At 40.3% G+C, this 18,353-nt stretch overlaps 1 protein-coding gene across 3 annotated transcripts in view; it reads left to right on the top strand.

Moving 5' to 3' along the window:
- TGFBR3 (transforming growth factor beta receptor 3) overlaps positions 1–18,353 on the top strand; it is a 187,180-nt gene that overhangs the window by 142,477 nt on the left and 26,350 nt on the right. For all 3 annotated transcript variants that reach the window (XM_032218372.1, XM_032218371.1, XM_032218373.1), the window contains exons 6-10: positions 6,350–6,512; positions 8,274–8,421; positions 12,538–12,727; positions 14,290–14,597; positions 16,245–16,397. In XM_032218372.1, coding sequence (XP_032074263.1) covers positions 6,350–6,512; positions 8,274–8,421; positions 12,538–12,727; positions 14,290–14,597; positions 16,245–16,397 — 962 coding nt within the window. The remainder of the gene's footprint in view (positions 1–6,349; positions 6,513–8,273; positions 8,422–12,537; positions 12,728–14,289; positions 14,598–16,244; positions 16,398–18,353) is intronic.

The following is an 18,353-nucleotide window of genomic DNA, read 5'->3' on the forward strand; positions in this document are numbered from 1 at the left end:
GAACTACAGTTTACACCAGTGTAGGGTCATGTTGGGTAGGAATATCAAGATAATACCTAATTAACGAAGCATGATATTGCCTTCCCCATTTTTAAGCAAAGATGCTGTACACACACACACACACACACACACACTCACACTCTAAGATCCAGGACACACTTTTTCAGTTCAGACCAGAAAGTTGCCAACATCCAAAAGAGGTAAGAGTTATTTATCTTTTTCCCCCTTTTCCAAGAACCAGCCCTTTTCTTAGCAATTGTTCCAGGCAACCACATATCCCAAACTGATGTTTTGCTGTTATTGTTCATTTGCTGGCACTGTTTATGTGAGTGGCATAGTGAAGTTGAGGACAGGTGAAGGTTGTTGGCATTAATTTTATTTTAAGGGGATTTAAAATCTACAAAAGCTGAAGACCAACATTGAACAGTAATTTTAACTCTTTTATGTAATGGAAGAATAATCTCTGCATACAAAGAAATTGTGAAAGTTTTAGAAATTATCAGAAATTAATGAGTTGTCCACATTAGTTTATCTGTTGAGGAATTGTTTTGCCATAAATTTAGCATTCCTATAAAGTTGCTATAGAGATCTTTACTACCTGCCTGGGGGCAACTGTTGCTCAAGGACTACTATCTCCATGCACAACAGGGCTAGCTAGACATATAGCACAAAAAACAACTCTTGCACTACTGCTATAATATCTACTGGTTCGTAGTAGTAGTAGTAAATAAATAAATCTACATTTATTACTAAAATAATGACCAGTAGATAAATAAGTAAGTAATAATTCTTAAGAACCTTGTATAGACCATCTTACCTTCCATGATGAGAAAAAAGATCTTGTAAGATTATAGGATGCAGTCTTATTCTGAGCCATACTCTTTATCTGTTATTAACATCTACCCAGATTCCAAACTTTTCTTCTCGGTTGACAAAAATCATCATTCTTGACAAACCATTTAATAATTCATCTCTATTATATCAAGTTTACAGATATATACATTAGAATATACACGGTCTTAACAACTTTTCATTAGCATGAGCATTATAGTAAAACAGCAGTTATGGTATTTTTTTTATACGCCCTGGATTCACAACTTTTGCAGGAAGAGCAAATTGAAATCAATTGTACAGCTCTATCTGAGGCACCAATTTAGCTATTTCTGAATCCTGAAGCTTTGTTTATAATGATTCTTGGCTGTCCTTGAATACCATCTAGAACGCAGTATTCTGATTAGTAATAATAATAGATTAATAATTTGCCTGTTCTATAGTGGTACAATGAGAGTTTCACAGGTTGCCAAGTAGGCTTCTGGGTACAGTTCAAGGTGTTGGTCGTTACTTTTACAGCCTTTATATCTTAGGGAACAGTATTATTGGATGCCGCCTTATAGTGGTACCTGCTTATCTGGTGAGATGTAGAAGAGGCAGCAGCTTGCAATGGGTCCCAATCCCAAGGATGAGGTGTCATCATGGACCTGGTGGTGTTCATTGTCTTGTTACTGCTTACTGTAAAGGGGGGGGGGGTTACCTTACTTGGGATATTTTTTTTTAGTTGGAATAGCATATCAGCCTAAGTAGGTGTAGCTGTAGATAAAAAAATGAAAACGGTGTCTCCTCACCCTAAGCTGGACTACTGAAAAACGCTCTTTATAATTGGGAAATATATTGAGAAAAATGAATAAGTTGAACCAGGGCCTTATTAATTAGCAGTTGAGGCAATCTCTTGCTAAGGTTTTTGCTTGCACTTAGGTAGTTACTGCTGAAAGTAGATACACACATACACATACCTTAACTATATGAATAACATTAAAGTAGTAAGACACCAGAGCAGTGTAGTACACATACCCAACCACTCACTCAATCACTTTCCCACTAACTACCTGCAAAATAAAACACAGCCTGCATGAAGCATACCCACTCATATGCACTTTAATTTCCCCATAGTAATAGGGTTTTTTTTCTCTTTTTAAAAAGCTCCAATTTACAAGATCTATTAGTAGACATCCCTGCATAATCTCTATTCAATGCTTTCCATTCCGACATGACTTGACCCAGCCTAATGCAATAGCAGCAAGTGTGTAGATGGTTGGGATGGCCATAGATTCTGGGAAAGCAATCCAGTCACAAGGGATAAAACAACTACCCAATCTCAGCCTCAGAAAATACAGGTAGTCCTCGACTTATGACCACAATCGAGCCCAAAATGTATGTTGTTAAGTATGGCATTTAAGTGAATTTTGCCCCATTTTACGACCTTTCTTACCACAGTTGTTAAGTGAACTTAATTTGTATTTTATTTTAATTTTTATATATGTCCCTTGTCTTGTCTGTAAGCCGCCCAGAGTCCCTAGGGAGTGGGCGGCATACAAATGTCAATAAACCTAAACCTAAACCTGAACCACTGCAGGTGTTAAATAAGTAACAAGGTTGTTAAGTGAATTTAGCTTCCCCGTTGACTTTGCTTGTCAGAAGGTCGCAATAGGTGATCCCATGATCCCTGGGACATTGCAGATGTCATCAATATGAGTCACTTGTCAGGTGTCTGGATTTTAATCACATGACCATGGGGGATGCTGCAACAGTGCATAAGTGTGAAAGAAACAATTACAAGTCCCTTTTTTTCAGTGCCATGGTAACTTCGAACAGTCACTAAATGAGCTGTTCTAAGTTGTACTCAAGATGATGGCGCAGTGGTTAGAATGCAGTATTGCAGGCTAACTCTGCCCACAACCTGGAGTTCAATCCTGACTGGCTCAAAGTTGACTCAGCTTTTCATTCTTCTGAGGTCAGTAAAATGAGGGCCCAGATTGCTGGGGACAATATGCTGACTCTGCAAACCACTTACAGAGAGCTGTAAAACTCTGTGAAGCGATATATAAGTGAAAGTGCTATTGCTATGTCACTCCCAACAGCAAATTGTGTTCTAAGGTCAAAACAAAACTCAGCATCTGTAGGTTTTATTTTAAGTGCAGAACACTCTAACCAGCTTAGCAGAGCTAAAAAAACAAAACAAAAAACAAAGACAAGGGACAGAATTCATTAACCCTTAGATAGAAGGCTTTCAGGGGATCTCTGGGTAGAAGGCAAGGCTGGGAAATCCCAAAATACCTTGAGGGGGACATAATGTCAAAGCAATTTGGTTTTGTTGCCATGAAATCTACCTGGCTATGCCCATATAATCACCAGAAGTCTTGTTCAGCTCAAAGGAGTCTTGATCTTTACCTACAATGTAGGTAATTTATTATTATACTATGACTGTCCCCTGCAGTTGAATTAATCCAAACAGAAAATGATTTAAGGTGATATCAACGTGATGAAAGAAGCTGTCCCCTTTTTGACTTATTTATCTGCTAATACTGATGGCTGAAACAAGAGGATGTTCCAGAAACACACAGTGAAGATACAAAATCTCCTGTAGTGATTCGCATTCATACCCATGGTAATATTCTCAGAGAACTGGTTGGAAAGCCATTTGCCCATTCAAAGACCTTGGATTGCTTGCATTGAGAATCAATTTTGCACGTGTGCTTTGGAGTACATTAATCTTGAGTGCAAGCTGGACATCTTCAGGATCACTTTCCATTGTCTGAATGGGAGGAGTTGGCAGAATATCTCTGCAGCTTTTGAGATCCCATCTGGCAGGATGCTTAACAGATGTTTGGGGAGTGCTCTCTGTCAGACTCCATGAATAGATTTACTTTCTCATGGCTTACAGAGAAGATCCTCTAGAGAGGAAGACAAAGGGAGACTAAAACTGAGTTAGGTTGGAAAAACTTAAAAATAAAACTGCCAGTCTCAATCCATTCATACAACGTCTTTCGTATGATCAGATATGAGTGACCATATATCTATATACATAAAAGCGAAATACCACTTGCGCATCATCACGAAATCTCCAGAAATGTAAAGCCTTCAAACTTGAAATTTGGCACGTATGCTCTTCTTGGCTTCTAAGTGCTTGCTAAGAAAGTATATTTTTGAAATGACCATCAGATCATCAGTATTTCTTATATTATTATTAACACACTCTGATGCTAAGGAGTTAGACATTCTACTCCCCCCCCACACCTGAAAAGAACTCTGTTCCAACTGCCACTAGGGTGTGGACATGGCCAACACATGACTGATTCAGCCTGTGTGCTGGGAGTTTGGACATTCTACTCCCCCTTCCCACCTGAAAGGGAGAGAAAGGGATAGGAGAGGCTTCTGTGGGGCAACGCCTGAGGGAGAGAAGGGGATAGGAGAGGATCAATGGGGCCACCTTGAGGGAGAGAAGGAGATAAGATAGAAGAGGCTTCTGTGGGACACGCCTGAGGGAGAGGAGAGGAGAGGCTTCTGTGAGGCAAAGGGAGAATAGAGGCTGATCATAACTACTCAATGTTCAAGCTTTAACTGTCAATTTATCAAGCCCGATCACATAGTTCCGTAGCAAAGTATGGTTATCCAACCGACTAGTTCTAGTTGTCACATCTCAAGTTGGATATTGGAAAACTAGAAAAGGTCCATCCAAACAATCAAAAGGCTGGAGGAATTCCCCTATAGGAAAAGTTTACAACATTTGTGGCATTTAATTTATTAAAAAGGACAAGGAAATAATAAGACTTTAGTTCCCTTTTCTATTTATTTTGTAAAGAGCGCTATCTGCTTTCCATGAAAATCATAATGATTTTAAAGTAGGATATAAAGCAGTAATCCTAATTAAATATGATGTGGAAGTTGTCTATGGAGATTGAGTTTCTCTCTCTCTCTCTTTTATAATGCTGGCAGTCCTTGACTTACAATAGTTCACTTTAGTGACTGTTCGAAGTTAAAACAGCACTGAAAAAAGTAACTTATGACCATTTTCACACTTACGACTATATGGTCGCAGGATCAAAATTCAGACAGTTGGAAAGGCCTCATATTTATGACAGTTGCAGTGTACTAGGCCCTTTGCAACTTTCTGACAAGCAAAGTCAATGGGGAAGCCAGATTCATTTAACAACCATGTTACTTACCTTAACGAATGCAGTGATTCATTTAACACCTGTGGCAAGAAAGGTCGTAAAGTGGGACAAAATTCACTTAACTATCTTGCTTAGCAACAGACATATTTTGCTTAATTGGGGTCGTAAGTTGAGGACTATCCGTATTGGAAGTTGTATCAAAAGCCAATGAACATTGAGACATTCATAACACGTTTTATTGCTGTAATCAACAATATACAAAATTGGAGAAAAGGAATAAAAAAGGAAAAATGCAAAAGTAAACAGAGAGGAAAGCAAAGAAAAAAGAAAATATCCTATGTTCCATAAAAGGAATCGGCTTAACTTCTAAACATATAATTAAATACCGAGTACATAAATTAATTTATTACACAGATCAAGAGCTAGTTCGTAACCAGAAAATGAATTTGTAATTTCCAGATTATAAATCTAGGGTTGCTTTGTCCTTTCTAACATTGAAGAATGAACACAGTCTTTGCATGTATTCTTAAGGTGGGATTGTATTTGGGGATATTTGTCTGCCATATTTTTGCGTGTGTATTATTATAAATAACTTGAGCTGTGTGAAGTGGAGTTCTTGTTTTCAGAGACAGTTTTTTATCGGTAGCAGTGGTGATTCTGAAAGGTCAAAAGTTGAGTATCTGTGGTGTAAGTTGACAATTCCCTAAGATAAGTCATCCTATGTGTACATTAGGTGGAACTATCACAAAATGTGTCACTCTCTCTGTGATTGCCAGCCTGAGTTAAGGCAAATTTGGAAACAATGGAGGGAATTTGTTTTTCCCAGTCTTTAACCAATCTTTGGCACCAAAGCTTTGCTCGAGTTTTGAAATGGTGCGTGAAATTGTATCTATTATTCTGTCACCTGATGTGCATATTTAAGGTAGACTGAACTTTGCTATTCTTTACCCTTAATTATGAATTTTGTAATATAAAAACTTTGGATCTCCATGTTAATTGTTGAATTGTAACTCCGTTAATAAAAATGTACTATAAGCAGAAGAAAAGGCTTGAATGACATGAATCAGGTGCAGACACGGAAAATGCCAAAATGCCAAAAATTAGATTTCTCTCCAGGCCTCTTACTCTGCACTTGAACAAATAAAATCAAATAGAAAATGGAAGGAGAATTTTGACTTTTAGCACACGAGATTTCTCTAATGTCTCGCAGGTTGTAGTATAAATTACTACATTTTGGTATGACTTGAAATTTGTAAAAATGTACAGAAGGGAAGAATCAGTTCTGAATATCATATTTAGTTTTGGCATCACTGCAAATGTAATTGGTATAATTGCATTTGATAAACTCAGGTAATTAAAACCAATGTATGAAATAATTTTTCTTTTTTTTCTTTTTTTAGTTCCATTTTTTCCTACAACATGCAACATAGAAAAGAACTTTATTTCTTTAAACTACCTTGCGGGATACCTACAACCAAAAACAGCAGAAGGATGCATTATGTCTAGTGTGGCCCATGATAAAGAAGTTCATATAATTGAACTTATTGCACCTGATTCAAACAGGTAATAGTTTTAAATCAAATTATACTTCTCCAAACTGGGAAGGAACTGATTTCAGCCCTACAGCAGTTTTAGCAATAGCAGTAGCAATAGCAGTTAGACTTATATACTGCTTCATAGGGCTTTCAGCCCTCTCTAAGCGGTTTACAGAGTCAGCATATAGCCCCCAACAACAATCCGGGTCCTCATTTTACCCACCTCGGAAGGATGGAAGGCTGAGTCAACCCTGAGCCGGTGAGATTTGAACCGCCGAACTGCAGTTAGCAGTCAGCTGAAGTGGCCTGCAGTACTGCACTCTAACCACTGCGCCACCTCGGCTCTTTTAAAGGCACCAAGTCTCATATTGTAAAAGCCTTATAAAAAGTACAAAATATTCAAGTTGAGACTAGATTTTATAGACATTTGATACAAATTTGTAAAAGAGAATACGTAGAAAACCAACCATTTTATAATTGGAACTGATATATAGATATTTTAAAGTCATAAATTCAACATCCTCAACCTAACATTTCAAACACGGGATAAATCTAATGAAGCAAATCAAATTAAATGTGGTGTTTTCTCTTCATATGATGGTTTCAGTGCCAAATTATAATAAGCACAAAAGTCAGCTATATAAAGGATTGGACATCTGGCTTAAACATCAGGTAGCACACGATAATTGGACAAAAGTTTAAAAGTTGTTCAAAGTCCTCTTTGCTGAAATGCTGAAAATTAAACTAGAAAGTTGATCAAACATCATGAGAGAAGGTAATATAGAGACCACATACCAGTGATGAAATTAATTTTTTTTACCACTGGTTCTGTGGGCGTGACTTGGTGGGCGTGGCAGGGGAAGGATACTGCAAAATCTCCATTCACCCCACTCCAGGGGAAAATACTGCACAATCCCCATTCCCATCCCACTCTGGGGCCAGCCAGAGGTGGTATTTGCCAGTTCTCCGAACTACTCAAAATTTCCGCTACCAGTTCTCAAGAACCTGTCAGAACCTGCTGAATTTCACCCCTGCCACATACACACTTTTGTTAAGAAAATTATCCACCAAGAATTGAATAGTTTTATGAGGCTGGCATAAAGAGACAGAAAATAGTATTCCAAGGGATAAAAGAGAATAGTATAAAGTTGTAAAGGGGTTGACAATCAGGAGTTAGAGAGCAAGAAATTGCTATTGATTTAAAACAGGCAACAAAATCACTGGCAACAAAGCTAGCATATCTGTGTGTCATTTTAAATATGAAGTAAAGCTGCAAAGATTGAGTTATTCTGTGTATGTAGAATTTGCTTCTAAAATCCAGCAAGCAGATTGAACTCGTCAATCTATTTTGCTGTTTGCCAAACTATGGTTTGAAGAGACAGCAAAGTGACTTTTGCTTCACACGAAGTACCAAAGGGAACAGAGATACAAAAATCCCCATTTGAAACTTCTGATGCAAAAGAAGATAGCTCTTTTGTGCAGATGTGAAAAGCCAGCTCTAAGTGGCTTTCTTGAACTGACACCAAAATAGAGAAAATGTGCACTCTTTAAATGGGAAAGACAAGCTTTTGAGGAGTGTTATTAGCGTAAAAAAGTATGTTGTTTCCATTGTTATTTAAAATTGTTCTAGCAAGTGGGGTGGAACAGTCTGTTTTGCACATGCTGGACGTCTGGGATAACCTCCAGTGTTTTAATCTACTGGCCAGACACTGGGAACATGATGGATTGGAAGAAGGTTGAGAGCAGAAATTTTCTGGCATGCCGGCTGACTCAGATCTTGCTTTTCCAGCGCTTTCCAGGTGGATATCATCATTGACATCAGACCATCTCGGCCAGACACCACGCTTGTCAGGAATCTTGTACTTATCCTCAAGTGCAGAAAGTCTGTCAACTGGGTCATCAAATCCCATGACGTGCAGGGGAGGTTGGAAGCCATTGTAAGTAGATATTGCCCTGCTTTGTGGTCTGGAGGAGGCACGGGTCTGTTAACATCTCGTGCCTTGCTGTGAACAAGGAAAGCCCTAATAACAGATGACTGACTAAACGGCTCCCCCTCTTTTGCTAATGTTGTTGGCGCTTTGTTTTCTCCCAACCTACCAAGCAGCCGGCTACCGTGTCAGGCACAGGGGTGGGGAACAACGGCTCTTTTATGACTTGAGGACTTCAACTCCCAGAATTCCTGGCTGGCTCAGGAATTCTGGGAGTTGAAGTCTACAAGTCAAAAGAGGGCCTTTCAGAAATGAACGTTGATCCATCTTTCACACCAGAGGTGGGGAACAAAGGTCCTCTTTTGACTTGTAGACTTCAACTCCCAGAATTCTTGAGCCAGCCAGGAATTCTGGGAGTTGAAGTCCTCAAGTCATTAAAGAGCCATTGTTCCCCACCTCTGGTGTGAAAGATGGACCAACGTTCATTTCTGAAAGCCTTTATAAACCTCAGGGATGCATTGCATCTTATTCGGACCACCTGTTGACTTTGAACCTTTTTTTCCAAGCTCTTCATTCAGCAAGAATCAAGTTGCTAAATAATATTATTATTTAAATATTAAGAGCAAATGAGAGGGGAAGGATCCCATCAGTGGTGGGTTTCAAAAATTGTTCGAACCTACTCTGTGGGTGTGGCCTCCTTTGTGGGAGTGGCTTGCCACCCATGTGACCGGATGGGAGTGGCTTTCCGCCCATGTTACCGGATATAATGACACTTGTCAGAACCACCTTAAATTACCTCACACACAGCACTGGCATGCATAAGAATATGATGTAAACTTGTTTTTTAAAAGGCATCTTTGGTTTGCGTTAAAACAACTTCAACACACGCAATGTTCTGATTGCACCACAAACGCAGTAGTCATCCTTACCTTTCACAGAGGCACTGAGTTTTATAAATATGAGCATGATAGTCAGTGGTGGGTTTCAAAAAAATTTGGAACCTCTTCTGTAGGTGTGGCCTGCTTTCCGGGTCCACTGATGGAACCTCTTCTAACCTGTTCGGTAGATTTGACGAACCGGTTCTACCGAATAGGTGCGAACTGGTAGGAACCCACCTCTGGATTCCATGTATGCGAAGTTCCTGTGTTGTTCCAGTCACAGTTCTAAAAGCTGAAGGAATTCAGTGACTATCAGATTCCTTCTGCTCCCAAGAATGCATTCATAAATGAAACCATCTATCTTCTATCTGTCTGTCTGTCAGTTTAATTTATATGGCTGCTCATGTCACAAATGTGATTTTGAGAGGCATACAATAAAGCCATCAATTGCACAGAGCAATGCCCGCCAGTTGTCAGTTACACAGTATTGCTAAATAAGGGGTATTTCTCACTGACAATAGCTCCAGTTTACACAGTGTTAGTTATCAGCATTTGGCATTTGGGGGCAGGTGCTGGAATCTCATTACATAATGTTAGAGTCTCCTACTCTTAAATAGAATAAAAATGTGGCCTTTTGAGTAGCTTTACGGTCCTTTTCATTTCTCACAGCTACTTTCTTGGGGCCTTGAGGAAAAATGAAAACAGTTGCTAGAAATACTGCAGTTAGGCCTATCAGAGGATTCCAAGGCACCCTAATCCTTACATTGGACTTTTGTGATAGGTTTGCTGCTCAAGAAAATCAGATTTTTACCACTGCATGAAGATGCTTTAAGTAAAATCACACCATGCTAAGAGGTGCGATTGCATCTTTAGACTCGGATGTATGTTTAAAATCAATAACACTTTGAAGGGCTTTTACTGAAGTGAAAGGCAAAGACTAGCTGAATTGGGATGGGATGACCTGCAGTCTCAGGCTTGCTTGGAAGAAAGAAATGATGGTTTGGTAATAAAATGAAAAGAGAAAGAGGAATGTCAGAAAGGGAAAATGAGCCCACTACGGAGGTTATATCTGTCTGATAACGCCTCTGGCTTTGGATTCTCTCTGTGCTTTAGTCCTGCTCACCATGATTCCTCAACAGAGTATCTGAGAAAATGCTGCCTAGAATAAAAAGACGGCCAGTTCCTAAGGGACGAGCAATAAATAGGAATAGAAATGGGAATAGAAATAGAAAGAAATGGGAATAGACGCACAATAACTTAAGCTATTGAGTTCAATAACTGGAAAATTCAAGGCAGTGAGAAGCTTAGAGATAGATCAGTTATATTCCTGAAGCATTTCTAGGAACCTGATGCACGCTAAACCAAGGATATTGTCGTCAAATGAGGCCTGTTCTCATAGGTGGGATTCAAAATTTTTAACAACTGGTTCTCTGTCTGGTTGTTGGGTGGGCGTGGTCATCGTTTGCTCAGCCGCCTGCACCACGGGGGGGGGGGCCTCACTATACCCAGACTTCGGAGGCTTTTCTTGAGTCTCTAGGGGGGCAAAAACAGCCTCCCCCAGGCTCCGGAGGCTGGAAATGGGCTTGTTTCTGGACTTCCGGAAGACCCATTTTGCACCCTCCTCAGGCTCTGGAGGCTTTCTTCAAGCTTCCGGGATGGCAAAAACTCCTCAGGCCCTCTGGAGGTCAGAAATGGGACCATTTCCAGACTTCCAGAACTTCTGGGAGGCCCATTTTTTGCCCCACCTCCCCCTTTGCCGCCAGTCCTTGCAACTACCAGTTCGGCAAACCAGATGTAAAATTAGCATCCGGTTGATCCAAACCTATCCGACCCAGCTGAATCCCACCCTGCCTGTTCTTATCCCACTATCTTCAGCAAAGTATGATTTCTGAGTAACAATTTTCCAAATATTGCTTAAATGGAATATTGCTGAAGTGACCTGGTTTGGGGGATTCTCAGAAGTTTTTTGTAAAACATTAAGGGAACTTGGATGTACATACAGTGTTTTATTTTTATTGCACACATTAATATATTGCTCTAATTGTGTTCATTGCCCTAGTGGAAGATATATATTTTTGCCCTAGTGGAAGATATATATTCTTATAGATTTCTTGGGGATGATCTTCAGTTTTCCAGATGGTCCTCTGTTTGTCCAAACATTCTGACATCAACAATTACAATTTAATTCAAATCCTGCTGCCTGATAGGAGCAGGTGGTAGAGGAGAGAGGATCTCACACCCTGCCAATCATTAGTAATGAATTATAAGCCATAAGAATCATTATGATGTCTTTTCTTTCCTTTCCCCAACTGACTGGAAATTCTGAGAACTGAACTTCAAACATACTTAGAGAGCATCAGGTTGCAGAAAGCTGTTGCAGTATGCATTTCCCCTCAATTATCCCTTGGCATAGAGCAGGAGTGTCAACGTCGATTTCAGTGAGGGCCACATCAATGTTGTGTTTGATCTCAGGGGGTTGGGGATGGTGGTTCGGGGGGTGGCCAGTGTGGGCATGGTCAGCTCGACATCACTCATCAAGGCTCTGTTTTGTACCGCGACTGTGTCCTGCAGCCCTCTGCCTGCGAAAATGGAGCGCATGGCCTCCTGGCAGAGGGCTGCAGGAGGCTGTCGTGGCCAAAAACGGAACCCGGGCAGGTTGCGTGTGGCCCCCCTGAGCTCCATTTTTGCTGGCAGAAGGCTGCAGGAGGACTTTGTGGACGAAAACGGAGCCGGGTGGGCCTTGCATGGCATCCCTGAGCTCTGTTTTCGCTGGCAGAGGCACTGTGAGCCGGTCTTTCACTGTTTCCAGGGCGGGCACACGGGCCAAATTTAAGCATCCTGTGGGCCAGATTTGGCCCCCGAGCCTTAGGTTTGACATCCCTGGCATAGAGGATCTCATTCTGCTTGCTATGGTAAAAGGCACTATATGATGCAATCAACCCATAGAGCCATTTTATATGTTGCGGTTATCAACAGTAGAATCTCATGAAGTGGTGAAATTCTGTCATGTGGATATTCCTCAGTTGAAATTGTTTGAATCTATCTTACACATTACCCACTAATTTTTGATCCTTTTGATAAAATTCCTTGTGTGGACAAGAAAACATTGATTGAATGGTACAAAATGAATGAAAGAAAGCAAAATTTGATCTGAAGTGATAGTTAACTAAATCCTTCAATTTTAAAAAAAAAGTTTTGTAAGAAACAAACCTATCTAGGGCTAAAGTTTTTGTTTTCTGTTTTATAGACATCGAATGGGGTTGGCTTTGGAAAAGAAACCGAACGCTCTATGACTATGAGTAAAACCATTGTGTTTGATATGCCTTCCTCTCATGAGAATTTGATTGCCTGGGCATATGAGCATGGTCACTACCCAGTTACTACTTATACAAAAGCACCCCTTGCTAATAGATTTCACCTACAACTTGTGGATGCAGGTAAGGAAGAACATCAGATCGTATTAAATACAGCAATATTCTTTTGTTCCCTTTGGTCTTGAATTGAGAAGATACTTGATGGGCATTTCTGCATCCCGTGCGGAATGCTATATTTGTGAGATGATTCTCAGCTTTGGGCTTTATTTTTCAAACGTTCTGTTGTCCTGAGCTAAGGAAGCTGAGGTTATATACAGGCTTTTATATTTTTCATACCATGCCAAGGCTTTTTTTACCCTTCCAAGAACAAGGAAATGAAAGGAAGCTAGTTTTTCAGGAGGGAAACAACACTAGGCAGGTTGAAGGAAAGGAGATGAGATACCTTCATTGTTGTTTTCTGTGAAGAAAGAGAAATGTCTGATCCTAACTGTACTTTAAATAGCATTCTTAACTATGTCTGTTTCATGCATCCTGCTAAGTCGCCATTTGTTATAGCGATTTGTTATAACCATGATTTGTTGAGAAAGCCAGGAACAAGCCAAAGCCAGTTTTGACATAAGACGTGTTGGGTAAATTCCTAGGATTTTCCTCTTTGTTACTTCTGCCAGGAACAAGAAGAGCTAAGTTGAGTTAAAGACAAATTTAGGAATAAACCAATGTTACACATTCGGACGTAATAAATCATGGTTAAAACAAACTGGGAATCGCAGTACCAAACATTGACTTGTTGCAAGAAAAATAGGGCCAAGAAACTATTTCTTGGGAAAGGAAAGGAAAAAAATAATTTCATCGTTCAACCACGGAAAAAGCCATGATCTGGGTGACTGAGAATCTCTATAAACATGGTTTAACATGCTATGTGAACTAACCGGTGCATGATTCTAGTTATGAATAAGATGTATGGAATGACTACTGTATATACTCGAGTATAAGCCTAGTTTTTCAGCCCACTTTTTGGGCTGAAAAAAGCCGCCTCGGCTTATACTCGAGTCAGTGAAAAATTTGCCCGAAATGGAGGAGAAAAAGGGGCGGGGCCATGCCGCTGGGTGACACTCGTGAATGGCCCAGTGCCCCTGTGAGTTTCCCCTCCCTCTGTGTCAGTTTGCCGCACAGCGCGCACCGCACCATCCCCCCTCCTCACGTTCTAATGTAATGCAGGGCTGTCTTACGATTCCCCTTCCTCCCCCTCCTCGTCGCTCTGCAACGATGTCCCACCTCCTCCTTGTTATGGCAAGCAGCCACATAGCGATGTCCCACCTCCTCTGGTACAGTGATCCAATGATAGGAATCACTGTGCCGTGTGTCATAGGAGGCGGGACATCGCTCCCGCGACTGCACGGGACATCATCATCACAGCGGGACATCAGCATCATGAGGTGAGTGAAGTATTTCATTGAATACACCGCTAGTTTACTGTTTTTCTTTGAAATAAATATTCAAAAACATTATTGGTATCTATTTTTATTTTTGAAATTTACCGGTAGCTGCTGCATTTCCCACCCTAGGCTTATACTCGAGTCAATAACTTTTCCAGTTTTTTGTTGTAAAATTAGGTGCCTCGGCTTATATTCGGGTCGGCCTATACTCGAGTATATACGATATTTGTAATTTCTCTCTTTCTGTAGAAGAAATGAATGATGAAGAAGAAGAGGATTTCCTTCCACCAGAGCTGAAGGAACTGCTACATGGCATTAAATCCCCTCCAACCTCACGTTTGGACCAAGACATGCATTTCAGTTTTCTTCATGAGAACAACCAAGGCTCCTTGCCGTCGGCCGATACTGTTGACCCAATCATAGCTAGCCATGGTTTTGAACAGCTTCTTCCAAGAGACCCGGAACCAGAAGAAGTGCAGGGTAGCGTTGATGTCGCCATGTCTGTGATATGTAACGATACATCCATGATGGTAGCGGTAGCAAAAGACTCACTGGAGGTTAGCAAGTTATTTTAATTTCATTTCAAAGTGAATTATTTTGGATTCTGGATGTCATGTGATTACCGCTGCAAGGCTGGCATCACCACAACTGCTTTGTACTATGTGGGGTTCCCCTTGCTTGCTCTGATGACTATGGTTCTGCTAAACCTCAACGCAAAAGCCAAGATAAAAGCTGTTCGCCTCGTCAGCTCGGCAAGAGTCATGTGACCTAAGGGACCATTAGTGTTCCATTTGGCTCTAAAAAGTATGGACACTCAGCTGAGTCCAGTCTCAGAAGTGTAGTTTTTCTTCAGATGCAGCCCAAAGCCTAAATAAAGAATAAAGTCATAGTAAAAGCTAGAATAAGTGATAGAAATAAGTGTAGGTGGCAGTGGTGGGTTTCAAAAATTGTTCAAACCTACTCTGTGGGTGTGGCCTCCTTTGTGGGAGTGGCTTGCCTCCCATGTGAGCGGATGGGAGTGGCTTGCCGCCCATGTGACCGGATATGAAGATGCCGATGACACGTATCAGAACCACCTTAAATTACCTCACACACAGCACTGGCATGCATAAAAATATGATGTAAACTTGTTTTTTAAAAGGCATCTTTGGTTTGCGTTAAAACAACTTCAACACACACAATGTTCTGATTGCACCACAAACGCAGTAGTCATCCTTACCTTTCACAGAGGCACTGAGTTTTATAAATATGAGCATGATAGTGTAGAATAATCATATCCAAGGACCAGTGGTGGGTTTCAAAAAATTTTGGAACCTCTTCTGTAGGTGTGGCCTGCTTTCTGGGTCCACTCGTGGAACCTCTTCTAACGGGTTCGGTAGATTTTACGAACCGGTTCTACCGAATAGATGCGAACTGGTAGGAACCCACCTTTGGTAGGGGGAATATTAAAATGTGTATACACCTTCATATAATAAAATAAAAATAAATAATAAGAGAAACCATGGAATAATTGAATAATGACATATTGCAACCTAATGTAAATGTGTATCATTATTAGAAATGTATACATAGATACATTGAATGTAATAATTATGATTAATTTTATTAGTTTTATTTGCCTTAGAATGTATGACACTCAGGTGCCACACTGCTCACACATTAATTTGATATATTTGTAAAAATAAATAAATAAATAACTTTTTTGGGGGTGGGGAGAATAAAGTCATAGCTTTGAAAGAATAGAATGAACTTGGTCATTTCAAAGAGCTGATCACTTTTTGGAAATCTCTCTCCATTTAAAAGTCCACTCCTATAGAAATCCCACAGAGTGGAAATGGAAAAGGTTGACCATCCCCTTCTATGATAGCTTTTATAGATATAAAGAAGCTTCGTTTTGTGTCTACCTGGACGGGAATTTAAATCCCATTTCTCTACAGGGTTATATTCTGAAACTTTCAAGTCTACTTTACGATCTCAGGATCTTGAAATTTCATTCTACCTAATGAGTAGGCCATCCAGTTGCTTACCTGGCCCTCCCGGTTTTCTACTTCACTCATTGTGACAGCACAAATAATCATACAATAGATTTCTAATACAGAATTTCTCAGTGTCGGAGAAAATGCTTGGTACCAGTTGTTTCTGTCCTTGGCAGTTCTGATCAGTGGTTTGGGTATAACTTTCTGTCTTGTTCTGCTTCCTTTTAGGCTAGCGGTTTCATTGGGACACAGCTCTCTCTGCTGGATCCTACTTGCAGAGCTAAATCAAACAGGACCCATTTTATTCTGGAGTCGTCTTTGCACGATTGTGGGACCCGACAGATTCCCTATCCTTTGGATAACGTCGTCTATCTCAACTCTGTGAGTATCTTATCTCCTAGAGTAGTGAGATAGAATCCCAAATCTCTCTTCTCCTCAGCTCTTAGAAGACACCAGGAGGAGGAGCAGAGATTAGTTCTGAGTTGTTTCTCTGATGCAAAGCTAGTGAAATCTGTTCCACATCTTTTTCCAAGATCTTTAAAAACAGTGAAGGGCAAAATAAACAAGATGGGAGGAATATTTCCTAGCGGCTGTTTAGTTCACAGTTACCATTATAATATCTTTCATCTGACACATATGGTACCATATATAATGTTGACTTCTAACAAGAGACAGTGGGATGGTAGCACCATCTCATTCCATTCTTCAAATCTGGCTATATACTGTATTTTTCAGAGTATAAGACGGACCTTTTCCCCTCAAAAAAGAGGTTGAAAATCTGGGTGCGTCTTATACACTGAATACAGCATTTTTTGCCTCCTGAAACCCTGCCCCCTTCACCAAAATGGCCGTGCATAGCCTTTAGGAGCCTTGCAGAGTGCTCCTGGGGGCTGGAGAGGGCAGAAATGAGGGGAAAACAGGCCATTTTTTGCTTGTTTTTGCCCCCCCCCCCCCGAGCACTCTACAAGCCTCTTAAAGGCTATTCATGCCCTTTTTTTGAAGAAAAAGGGGGGGGCATTTTCGGGAGGTCTGCAGAGTGCAAAAACTTTTTTTTTAATTTGCCTCTTCAAAACCTTGGTGCATCCTATACTCTGAGGCGTCTTATACTCCGAAAAATATGGCATGTCTGTGAACTAAAACTCCCTCCCTCCTTTTGATTATCTGAATTTTTGCATATCTTTGTCCCTGAAAATTACAAGAACTTCATGTGGGTCCTATTGACCGATAGACAGGGTCTGATCTTTTGTCTATTATTTCTGGAGTAAAGTCATCCAACCTGCAGGATCTGAAATAGCAATAGAATTTAGATTTATATACTACTTCACAGTGCTTTACAGCCCTCTCTAAGCGGTTTACAGAGCCAGCATATTTCCTGCAACAATCTGGGTCCTCATTTTACCCACCTGGGAAGGATGGAAATGATCATGCTAGAAGATCCTCAAATGTTTCTGAAGTTGTTTGCCGTGGAGGAAAGGGGCAAAATTCCTACAGTACAATGTAAAAAACTGATCACTAAGAACTGGAACTGTTTGGTTGCAGTTATAACAGTGGTGAGTTCCTACCGGTTTGGATTGATTCAGCCAAACCGGTAGTGGTTTGATGGCCTGGGTCGCTGGAACCTGCAGTGACCCAGGTCTGCCATGCCCCCATACCAGTTCTCTGGGTGGTGCTATAGGCACCGCCATCTTGTTTTTCAGTTCTGCACATGTGCAGAACAATTTTAATTGCACTGCTCATGCGCATGCATCGCTCATCAAGCGGGCACACTCAGCGCGCACATGAGCTAACCGGCCGTAGGGCCTTCCAGAGCCTACACCTATTTTAACAACTAAAATAGTGTAGCTAGTTCAGGAATCTATGAACTTTAGTTTTTTTATTCTAGCACTTTGCCTAGTTGGGTGACTTTGTTTAGGACATATGCGAAGCAACAGTGAAATTTTAATATTAGTTTGTCACACTGATTCGATTTCTATAGAGAATATATATCTGATAATATTCAGGGGCAAAGGTATGCAAAAATCTGAACGAGGACAAATATTTTTATAGAACTGTATGATATCTCTTTCAGTTGCTCCTCATTGTCATATAGGATTGGAGTGAGAGTATTTGAATAATCGCAGTAATTTTTCAATACTAGATGCAAGCATGAACTTATTTAGAAGTAAACCATTACAGTAACTTGGCAATTCCAAAATAAGTTATATTTTAAGTTAAATCATATTGTATATGCGTTGAGGGAGTGTTTCCTGGTGTATGCTAGTTATGTCAAATATATTTTCAATATTAATGTATATTCGGTGCTGGAAATTTGAATCCACTTGGTTTTTCCAAGTGTGT

This window comes from Thamnophis elegans, chromosome 5, assembly GCF_009769535.1.
Source record: "Thamnophis elegans isolate rThaEle1 chromosome 5, rThaEle1.pri, whole genome shotgun sequence".
NCBI classification, from domain to species: domain Eukaryota; kingdom Metazoa; phylum Chordata; class Lepidosauria; order Squamata; family Colubridae; genus Thamnophis; species Thamnophis elegans.